General features: G+C 38.9%; 1 protein-coding gene and 1 long non-coding RNA gene across 2 annotated transcripts in view; one reads left to right on the top strand and one right to left on the bottom strand.

Moving 5' to 3' along the window:
* The window catches only part of LOC102570432 (protein NDNF), a 23,001-nt gene extending 16,092 nt beyond the window's left edge, over positions 1-6,909 (bottom strand). Inside the window, exons 1-3 of the mRNA XM_019498200.2 lie at positions 6,540-6,909; positions 4,208-4,407; positions 629-762 (exon numbers count right to left, since the gene is read on the bottom strand). Coding sequence (XP_019353745.1) covers positions 629-762; positions 4,208-4,404 — 331 coding nt within the window. The 5' untranslated portion in view covers positions 4,405-4,407; positions 6,540-6,909. The remainder of the gene's footprint in view (positions 1-628; positions 763-4,207; positions 4,408-6,539) is intronic.
* On the top strand, positions 5,162-12,061 carry LOC132251162 (uncharacterized). The gene is made up of 2 exons (XR_009463033.1): positions 5,162-5,389; positions 11,969-12,061. It is a non-coding gene; the product is annotated as an uncharacterized LOC132251162 (long non-coding RNA).

Raw genomic sequence — 12,061 nt, 5'->3', positions numbered from 1 at the left:
CTGTGGCTTGGGATTGAGGGGAAACAGCATGGGCAGGGCACCAGCACATAAAGGTGAGTTCTGGCATGGAGAGCTCAGATTTTCCATGATAAAAAAACCAAAATAAAATGCAAATATATATAGGTATTTAGAACTCATTTTAGGGGTGTGTGAACCGGGCCCTATTCGATTAGGATTTGGCCTGAATTTTAAATTAATTGAAATTGCAGAAAAATGTGGATTTGGGGTTTTTAAATCAAAGAATTTTGGAATTTTTTTAATTTGGTTTTTGCAATTTTAGACAAAGAAAACCTAGATCCTCGGTGACCACATACTTTCCTTTTCCTTCCTATCCACTAACCTGAGAAACCGCAGCAGAAACAATCTGAGGTGTAATTCTGGCCCAACTAGGGGCAAAAGACCCAGTGACTTCAATAGGAAAGGATGTCACCCATGGAATTGTACGTAGTTTTCTAAACCAAAAGGTTAGTCTATAGGAGGAGAAATTTGTTTCAAGCTTTTGAAGCCTACCTAGGCTGGTTTGGTTTTGTTTTTGAGATTTCTTAGCATGGCAACACTTTTTAAGAGTAGGTAAGTTCCCTCTGTCACTAATCATGTAGACTGAATGTTCCTTTAATTTGGGTCTTACCATGTGCTGGTTTCCCAAGGAAATTTGTTGAAGTTTTGTGTACCAGTATGCTCCATTCAATGGGAACATCACAGGGAGTCACAGTCACTGTGAAAGGAATAGGGGCTCTGTCTTCCCTCAGAATGAAATAGTACCTGAAAATATGGATTACAAACAGACTTTAGATTTTAAGAGACTCAGGTATAATGAAGACTCCCTGTAGGAAAGGTAATTAGGTTTGCAGACTAAAGAGATAAAAGCTGCATTTCCCTCAAGGTAATAATGACCATTCTACTACAAGGTACATTAAAACACCAGCAGAGAGTATTTCAAGTTTTCTTACATAAGAGTATTACACACTATGCTACTTCCTATCCACAGCTATCCTCTTGGAGTTTTGCCCATTTACGACTACTAAATAAATAGTCTGTACTCCACCAACTTTTGAGATGCTAGTATTTCAGTGAAACAAATACTAGGGCTTTGATTTTACAGTATATACATTGTCACTTAGCACAGGAAGTAGGAAATTAACTACCAATTAGGGATCAACTCCCTAGCTAATGAAGTAATAGGCATTTTTTTGCTAGAATTGTATACCAAAGCTTATTGATGTAAGCAAACAGCAAGACGTTCTAAAACAGTGACACAGCAGATAGATTTCATTCTTTCTTCATGGGTCTGAGCAGTTAAGTTTTCATTTGATTAAGATTGATTCAATTGTAAATATTCTGTTTCTAGTGGCTGTCTGGGGTGATTGATAGTGTGAGGACTCTACTTTTCACACTTCTGTTCCTTTATGCTATGGGTCTTTCAGAGTGCATGTAGTCTAGGTTGCTGGGGGATTATATGGAGCTTGAAGACTTCTCTAAGATCTACTAGTTACAGAAAACAGCTGGGCAACTAGTGGCTCCACCTTAGGGGAAAGGTAGCTGTGTTCACTAACCAAGAAATGTTCATTATACAGAGGGTCGGCATGCACCTTATCAATTAAATATCAATTAAAGCTCCACATTATCAAAATTATATCAGTCCATTAAATCCTGTTCTTCAATACTTACCACTTCCAGTAATGCCTGATTCCCACTTGCTTCTTTTCTTGTCATTCTCTCAATGTAGTTGGAACATACACAAAGCAGGTTGGACACAGTGGATGTGTTTACACACGACACAGATTGTACAGTTGTTACTGCACAGTCATTTAGTGCTTACATACCCAAGTACTAAATGACTGCAGTAAATTACCATGCAGGAGCATCCTTGCACAGCTTCCTGGTGATGCCAACTGTGCAGTAGCTTGTTACTACTGTGTAGTAGCATCATGTCATGGTTCATGCATTACAATGCTACTGTGCAGTAGTAATGAGCTACTGCTCAGTAAACATCTTGTGTAGATGTGGCCAGTATGATCCTACTCCCAACTCTATTTTGTGGGTAGATAGGAGCATCTCAGAGAATTTGCTTATTTTCAGGGCATTGATCCCAAGCCAGAATCAAGGTGATTTTGGTGACTTCAATTGAGAATTTCCACATTTTCAAAAATCCAGTATTTGTTAAATTTAACTCTGGTTTCTGAATTTCAGGTTCCTGTGACATTTTCAGTGGTTGAGATTATAGTACATCAGGAGTGGTCAACCTTTCTTCTATTGAGCCAGATCTGGCTCATGGAGCTATGTCATCATTCTGGTGCACGGGGCCAGGTGGAAGTGGTATAAGTCCTGATTGTGGCACATGGGGTCTGTTATTTCCTGCAGACTGGCCCCCTGCCACTCATTTGGCCTGTGGGGTCAAAATATTGAGCACTATGGCAATATATATATACTTCATTTAAACCAAGCCTTTTTTTTGTTTGGTTTTTTCAGGTAATTGATATGTTCTTGCTAAACGATTTTATCTTTTATTTTAATTTCTTTTTTCCCTTTAACTACTAGACTTCTTAGGTTTGCTTTGGAGAAAATGATTATATTATATATTGTGTTCACTCATTTTCTCTCTGCACAATGCTGACAGCTGAACCATCTGTTTTACCCTCTGCATTTGTGACCATTTTGGTAGAATGTACCAAAATGAATCAAATCTATGCATGCTAATACAACTGATTCAATTCCAATGAGCATTTGACTACTTCTGGTTTTGAGGAATCTCTCTACACACAGAGAGATCTCTCTGTCTTTGCTATTTATAGAGTGCTACTCACTGTAAAAAGGGCCCTCCTAAGTCAACAGACCTATAGGGCTAGTATAATTAGGGCATGCCAGTTTCAGCAGTCAGTGGCAGACAAAAGAATGTGGCTAGCAGCCTATTCAATTACTTTTGTCCCTCCTTTAGCCTGAATGAGGATGTGCACATTTAGACCATGGGCCAGACTTTAGCCTGAGACCAGACAAGAACATGAGCTTGCACCCCTCTGGCACTACGGTAAGATGCCTTCATTGCTCTGCCATTACCTCCCACTATAATAGTTAGGAATATCTAGATCTATATATTTGGCTACAAGCCAAGTTGACCTTCCATGGAAGTCCTACACCAAAAATACTTTTAATGTGAGGAAGATTTAGAACTGCTCATTGAATACAAATGCAGCAGGTGCGTCTACACATGCATCTTTACTGCTCAGTAACTTAGGTTACTGTGCAGTAATCAAAAATGACTGCTCAGTACGGGCACATGTCTACACGTGTGCATCCATACTGCGCATTAACTATGGTGACTTAAGCTGATTTGGGCATAAATTTGCTACCTGCATGATGCAGGTAGCAAATTTATGCCCAAGTAGTTTCTGCACAGTAAGGCACCTGTAGACACTTTGCTGGACAGTAACCCTGTTTGTGTGGACTGACTTGGGACAAAATTTGGTCCCAAGTAAGTCCATGCACAGCATTGCTGCACTGTAATTTCTGCACATCTAGACACCGGCATAAAAGCCACTTACTGTGCAGTAGGCCTGTGCGAGGTGGCTAGCATTCACTTTGGATTCGGATTTGGCTGATTTGAGGGACAGTGATTTGATTCGTTAATGGCTGCCCTGCCCGCCCCAGCTCCTGGCACTTGTTAACAAAAAGCGGGTGCTGCTGGATGGGGGGCAATCTCCATTGACCCCAATGCCCCATGCATTTTGAAGATCTAAACATACATTCTATTGATATGGCAGGTACTTTAGTGAGGAAAATATTTGAAGCTTATACTAGATTTATTGAGGTCCTTTTTCTCTTATAGTTTTGGAGATTAACTGATTGTGATCTACTTTGAGTATGGCACTATAGCTCTGCATTTTTATAATCTAATAATAAACTCAGTGGTAATTATATTAAATAGGTCTGGCAGAGAACCAGGTAGGAAATAACTATAACATTCATGTGTGTAGCTGAAGTTTATTTTCAAGAAAATACTCCATATTCTAACTGTTTTTAACTGGTAAAGGTAAGATGGAGGAACACATATTGGAAGAAAGATGATTTAGAAGGCAGTACCCTGAGCCAAGAATGCACAGCTAGAGCCTTGTGGGTAGTGGGTATTTATGAATTCTCAGCAGTAGCCTGCCTCCTGTGGGCAGAAAATGAAAGAGAATATGACAATTTCTATGTATTCATTTCCTCTTACCTTTTAGGTATGTCCTTCAACAAGTGGATTGTTGTTTCTTTGCCATCTGCAAGAATCAGGGAATGATAAAAGTTGAAGAGACCGTTTTTGAAGCTGTGTTGGGAACCAGCAGGCACATTTTTCAAATGACACAAAGAGACAGCTATGAGAAACTGAAGAAGCAGATAAATCCAGACTCTGGACACCTTCAGCAGCATCTTCTGTAGGATGAAAAAGTTTATAATCACTATTACTTTCAGTGGAAAAAAAAGGAGCAAACCCCACACATCTCTTTTTGAGGAATTTACTTTGCTAAAAATAATTATAATCAGAAACTGTAAACATTCACCACAATGCAGAAAGTAACCAATCTGTACTTTGCTGAATTACTGTATGTTCACTAAGAAACGTCTTAGTCTTTGACCCATCTCTCATCAAAGATTAATAGCAGAGGCTGCAGTGATGTCCCACAGTACCAAATATATGAAAAATATTGTGATACACAGCACAAGCACAAGCATAAGTGAAGTAGAGAATTATAAATAAAATTAAATGACAATTGAACAAATGAATGCCCTGGCTTATTCACTGTATTTGCTTGCCTGCTGATTTTCAAGATTCAGTTATAAATGCAGGGGGATCCACCAGTCAGAAATTAGTTACTCTCTTAAAGAGTATCACTAATTAATGTTGTTTCCATTGGGTTTTGGTACTTTTATTCTATCATATCAATGGTAAATTCATCAGAATAACAAGTATGTTTACTGAAAATAGAGAAAATTGTACAAAACAGAGTAAAAGTATGAGTAGTGGAGAATGGGCAATCTCAGGTTAGAGAAACCAAGCTGGAACTTGGTAGATTCTAAATTCTCTGCATGTTTTATTTAGGGAAAGGCCATATAAATGATGGTTGGACAAATAATTTTGAAATTACATCACTCTGTGTTCCATTCCTTCCACATGTTCTCAGGGATGTTTCTAACCCATTGCTGCAGTCTTCTCTCTGTCAGACTCTCCCCTTTTCACTCTTTTCAGAACTTTATTTTAATATTTTCTCCCTTGCCAAGACATTTTATTATCAGCATGGAATCTAGACAAGGAATGTGTGAAGCTTAAACAGTTACAGCAAAGAATCTGGAAATGCAGATGCTATTAAAAATGTGTTACATATATTGCACAGACCTATATGAATAAAAGAATCAGGTAAGCACTGGAATGTTTTTGTTTGTTTTAAGATTGTTTGTTATCCTTGCAGTCTTTACACATCTGCCTCATATTAATCTTCAACAATAGAGAGAATTGCTGAATCAGGAAGGGGAACACTGCATTTTCAAAACTGATGCCAATTGCAGCTCAGTTGGTTAGCAGGCAGAGGGTGCTCAGAGAGCAATATGTTTGGGGTTTTTTTGGAAATAGATAACTTCTTGCATTTTGTAAGTAACAGAAGAGAGTAAAGCCTTTGCAAATGTGGCTATCATCCACTGATAGAGGAGAACATAACAGAAGACTAATACATGAAATTATGAATCCAGGATTTATAATCTGCCAAATTTTTGGGACGGATACTTTCCTTTTGCAGCCTGTAAATGTATTAAGACAAACTCAGCAAGTCTATGACTAAACATAATTACTGCTCATTAAGAACAATATAATTTTTTTTTAAAAAGAACAGCTTCTTCAGAATGTCATCTACATTTACATTTTTATAATTTAATTCACCAACTAAATTTACCTATGAATTATGATGTGTAAAACTTGTTTTTGTAGGTGATTTCCCAAATAACTAGTGTCTCTCTGTGGCTGATAATACTACAGAACATCCTAGTTAACATCCTAAAAAAATGTTAGACAATCTTCTTCCATTCTGTTTTAAATATGTTTTGGTTACATTTATAACAACTGATTAAAAAGACTATAAAACAACTATTATTATAAGTCAAGTAATAGTTGAAAATATTATTCTTTATTTTGATTAGTAGTATAAATCCTTTCGCAGAGCTTTTGCTAAGACTTGTAACCTTTCTTTACCATTTTTGTCATTCTCTCTTTCTAAATACAGCTTATAGACTCAAAACAAAATCCTTAAATTATTTTTTCATTGCTTTTTAAACAATGACATCCAAGTTGCCCTGCACTTCAGTTTCTGCCCTTGTGGCTTTTTAAATGGCAGCACTTTGCAAACAACATTTACAAAGCAGTGGCACAATTTTCTTGTCCAGGGGAGGAAGAAATAGATGATCATCTTATCCCTAACAAAGCATCAAACTAAGGGCTCATTTTTCTTGACATTTCTCTGATTTTTGGAGGGACATTAAAAAAAATTTAGAAAGAAGCAAACTGAAATTGCTCTTACCTATTTAGCTATTCTCTCCAGGCATCTGACTTCTTTTGCAGAAATAAAAATAACACAAAACCACACAAATCTCTCAAGTGTCTTCAGATAGATGAAAACCAAAACAGTGAAACCACTTTAAGAGGAGAAAACTGATTTTTCCTTATCACTTCTTAATAGATGTTTAATTTAAACGTCTTTAGACTTTCAAAAAAGGAAAAGTTAATTTTTATTGTAAACCAAACAAAAAAGTATAATTTTGAATCTTCAAAGTCTTAGTTACATTGTCAGTTCTAGGATTTCTGGGGGTGGGGAGTGGATTCATGTGTTCCTTCTCCAAAAGCAAAACCTTACTCCCTGCACAAAGTGTCAGCCAGACTGCTACAGCAGCCTAATCCCATTGGTGGCTGGCCAGAGAGCGGTCTTTGACAGAAGTACACAGGGAGGAGGAGGAGGTGACAGAAAGAGAAACAGAGAAAGAGAGGAGTGAATACATTAACCCTTTTCAGTCTATTATATTAGCCAGCAATGCGGCACAGATATTTCTGTGTGGAAATTGTAGGTTTGGATTAATAACTCTATGTTGCTTCCCCACTGATCCTTGAACATTACCACCAATTGTCTTTCAAGCTGTATTTTCACATGCCTCCATAGAAACTGGAGATGGAATGTGCAGTTCCCGAGATCTCTGGTATCCATAGAATAAAGAAGTGTCATATTATCTCAGGTATACTGTGTACATAGGTGGAGGGAGAAAATATTATTTGGTGGGCAAGGTACACACACACACATACCCCCCCCCACCCCAACAGGTAAGTCTCTAAAGGGGAAGGGGTAGTGGGGAGGGAAGGGTCAGTGGGGTAGCGGATTGAGGCCCCACAGTGAGGAAGGGAGTGAAACAGGGGCTGGGGCAGAGGCTAGAATGAATGGTGTTACTCAAATTGCCAATTGCTCAAATTACAAGTGAGACTATATAAAGTATCTGTCTTACATTTCTTTAACCGTCTTTGATCTCTTTGAAGTTCCACTGCCTGCATAACACTTTACCTTGCCATAACTTGCACTTGTAACTCACACCTTACAAACTTCACAAAAAACACACAACTGCTCTTGTAACTATCCATAAAAGACTGTAATCCTTCCCAAGGACCCTGTCATTTACACAGCTTTTCCAGCAGAGAGATGAATTTCTCTGCTCTCTCCTAGCTTCCTATTCCAAACACAACAGGAGGTTCTTACTTAACCTTAAGCAGACCACAGCATGTACCCATGTCTACTACCTGACCCAGACAAACAAAGGTTTCTGGTCAGCAGTAACAAACCACCTCTTCTGCACAAAACTTACAACCCTAGTCACAATTACCATACAACTTTACCGTACTACAAATTTTAGCTAACCCCTTTAAAATGCCTCCTAACAGTTAGTTAGATGGAGGAACAGATTTTTAGTAGCTTCCCATAAAGCCACATTGCTGCAGTCTCTTTTTTCATGGAGTGTGGTGGTATGTTATATATCTGTATATAGTTCTTAAATTTGTCTTTTAAATTTGCAATGGACAGGCATCTGTTACTGTCTGCTTGGTGTATGGGCTATGTCCAAATTGCTGCAGCACTTGTTTTAAAAGACTCATATCTTGCAGATATGTAGGCAGGGGATCTTTGACATCTTTCACAGCTGCCTCACTCTTAACTGTTTTCCTTTTAAACATCTTAACTTAAGTTCCCAATACTGTGTCTATTTATTATAGTTACCATGCATTATTATTCAAATCCAGTATACTAGTCTGTAAAAACATGCCAAAAAGACTGATTTCCAAGATAACTAAGTGTGAAAACAAAACAAACTAAAGCAATGGACCCCTCTCCATAGGCAGTCCAGACTACCCTGGGGTAGAATCCACAACCCACAGGTGGGCTTTCCATGTCAAACAACTTGTCTAAGTATCTAAATACCCACAGGTGGGCTTCAAATTCTCTAAATCAAACAAATTGCCTATCTTCAGATATTCCTCTATTTTTCTAATGTTGTCAGTCTAACACGAGACCACAACACCCAGCACTTCTACCACTGGGCGGTGTGCACACCTTCAGATAGACAGAAAAACACATACACAGACGAAACTTACTATACAGATAACATACAACTGATCAATAACTACAACATAGAACCTTATTCACCTCCACACGCATTCTTCAACAAAAATGTTACTCAAATTGCCAGTTGCTCAAATCACAAGCAAGACTTTTATAAAGGGGGATAAGGCAAGGTGCCACGTTTATTGATCACATGAGTTAGACATAGAGGTTTGGGCACACCATTCATACAAACACACATAAACCATCATACACATCATTACACACAGGCATACACATACACAAAACAACCGTTTCATCCACACATACACTAGATATTGTAAACAGCAATAATTGTTCAATATCAACCCAAGGTAGCCAACCTGGGCTTATTGAGTAGTTGATGATGATTTGAAGATAGCAGATTCGAAGATAACAGCTGGAGCAGGGTGAACAGATGCATCTGTGCTCCGATGAAACAGCATAGAGAAAGAGACTCACCCAACCTGGCATTTTTAAAGTGTTCTTTTATAGGGATTGGCATCCTTTGTTTCAGTGCTTTGGGGGTTTTTCATACCCAGCTTCTGTTTTTGTGGATGTTCTTTTTTTTGTCTTTAGCTTATTTTAGCCTTGGAGTGTTCTTGCTGCCTGTCTGTCGGGTTTTTTTTGTTTTGTTTTTTTGGGGGCCTTAGGGATTCTTCAGCCATTCATTAATTAGTTTACTGACTGGTAACTTACATTTGGTGCCTTGTTGCTTACATAAACAGTTAAATCTTCTTCTCCCATCTCTATGCCATTCTTTCACCATTCACCCTTTTACACACAGTCATACATAAAGGCTATGCAGAGTTCATTCACTTATGTCAAGCAGAAGGATACAAAATGGAGTTTTCGAGTTGCTTACAGGACAAGACTAACATGGTTGTATTTCACTATTATTACACTCTATGTTAACATCAGCTACATTAGTTCAGTTCATGCTACAATAGGGCCCTGGGGCAGGTGGTCAGATGGTCAGAGCTCGGGCCACTCATTCAGGGGCTCAGTGGGGGGCATATGCCCCCTAGATTTGTGAGCTGGGAAGAGGCAGGCTGATGTCTTAAGGTGCGTGCAGTGGCGGGAGCCCCCTGCAACCCTGGGTTTGCAGGGGCTCTTGGGCTTTGACCATCCCACAACCTGCCCTGGGGCTCCATTCACCCCATCTACTGCCCTGGCCCACTCCCTCCCTCACTATGGGGCCCTCAATCTGGCCCTTCCCATGCCCCTTCCCCTTCACAGACTCATGTCATGCTGGACTGTGCTCCACCACTGCTGGGCTGAGATCCTGGCTGAGTGCAGGCTGTAGCTGCATGTCAGAGTCTCTGCATACCCCTCCCCCCCTCATGCAGCCACCTGGAGCCTGTACCCAGGCTGCCCTGTGGCCCTCTAGGCTGCCACTGCTACCCCACATTTGAGGGGGAGCACAAGCCAGGTAGTAAGTTCAATAAACCAATTTAACCTAAATCAGTTATGTCTGATATATATGTATATACACATTTATTATTACAACAAAACCATTAAAGGTTAAGGACATAAATTATATATATATATGTACAAATTTACAAAACAATAAACCCTATACCATGGTATAGGGTTTATTGTTTTGTAAATATTTGTGTGTGTGTATATATATATATATATATATATATATATATATATATATATATATATATCAGACATAACTGATTTAGGTGAAATCCGTTTATTGAACTTCTGTCCCAGATCCCCTCCAGATTCAAGTTAACACAGTCCCCCACCATCCCAGGATGCTTTGCACTTCCCCTGAAACCCACCCACCACAAGGTAGGTGGGCTAGCCTTGGCCCAAGCTGTCTGCCAAGCTAAGCCAAGCGCCCACTATACACAGCAGTGCATGTGGCCCTAAGCCAGGCCAGCGGCAGCAGAGTTGGGCAGCAGGGAAGCCTGGCAGGGGTATAGGGTTTATTGTTTTGTATATGTATAGGGTTTATTGTTTTGTAAATTTGTATATATATATATAATTTATGTCCTTACCCTTTAATGGTTTTGTTGTAATAATAAATTTGTATATAGTTAAGTAATTGATTGACTGGGCCTGACTGTATAAAGGACAGAGGTGGCCACTGGGCTGTTGTGTCCTTCCACAGCACACCACCCTGCCAATAATTCCCTCAATTAGAGAGGGGAGTACAAACCCATGTACACCTGGGCTATACTAGAATCAAAAGTGAATGTCTGTTCACTTGCTTATCAGTTCAATCTATGCAGTTTAAACCAACCTGCAAAGATTAAATCAATTTAGCTTCAGGTGTTTTGACTATCTTTATTTAGCCAATGAGGCTTGGTCTGTCCAAAGGAGGCCAGAGCTTTACTAGAAGTCCCTTGTGCTTATATTGGTTGTGCTGTGGCAAACATTAGGAAAGAATTTGTATTTTAATTTTACACATTTATAGAGACTATTTTTCCTGATTCCAAAATCAAATTCCTTGTTCAGTGTTCAAGGAGTCAGTCCTTGCTGTGATTTCTCACCACTGCTACATAACAGTGTTAAAAGTTGATCCATTTGGATCCAGCATAAATGGCTGGGGCGGGGGAGGGACAAACAAATAACTAAAACTAAAAAATAAACACCACTGCAACATCAAATGAGCCCTTTCCAAAGCTATGAACCTGATATTCCTAAAGAGAAGTTTGGGGAAAAAAACACTTCCCCAGACTCTGAACTACAATTAAGTTGAATACAGATTGGCAAAATACAAATTAATGTATCAATTTAACCAATAGGGAGCAAATGTTTACAAACCATCTCTCTTCATTGCTGAGTTAAGTAACAGTTCTAGTGCATTGCTCTTAAAATAGTTTATTATACAAAGGAAATATAAACAGCTGTGCTTTCACAAAAAGGACCCAGAGAGAATGAAAAAACCACACACTACATGAATAAGCAGAGCACTATGCCTATGCTACCAGTAAGCAAGAACAGATGAGAATCCCTAGCAGTTGGGATATTAAACAAGAAACTTCAAGAAAAATAATAGTTAATGCTTATGCTGACTTCCACATATACAATGCAATGGTACCAACAATCCAAGTTAATGAAAACTTAAGATATCTAATAAACTGCCACAGAAAAAAGAGTAACAAACACAATATTTGCATGGTTAAAAAAGGCAAAATAAAAATGTCACTAAGACCAATAGGTTCACTGAACAGAAATACAGTTGGTGTGGCAGAGCAAACTACATGTCAAGTGAGGTTCTCTGAGCTAATGAGTACATGTACAGGAAACAGCAAAATAGGATCTTAGAAGTGCATCAGTCATGCCAAAGAACCATTAACCACTATTTCTTTTCCCTGCAGGACCAGGCACCTAAGAAAGAAGCATCCCGGGGAGTACCCTCCACAGCAGAGTGGCAGACAGTCATATCCAGAAATAAAAATAACACAAAACCA

This window comes from Alligator mississippiensis, chromosome 6 (genome assembly GCF_030867095.1).
Source record: "Alligator mississippiensis isolate rAllMis1 chromosome 6, rAllMis1, whole genome shotgun sequence".
Classification (NCBI taxonomy): Eukaryota; Metazoa; Chordata; order Crocodylia; family Alligatoridae; genus Alligator; species Alligator mississippiensis.
The sequence above is the reverse complement of the archived record's forward strand: the minus strand, read 5'-3'. Positions and strand labels throughout refer to the sequence as shown.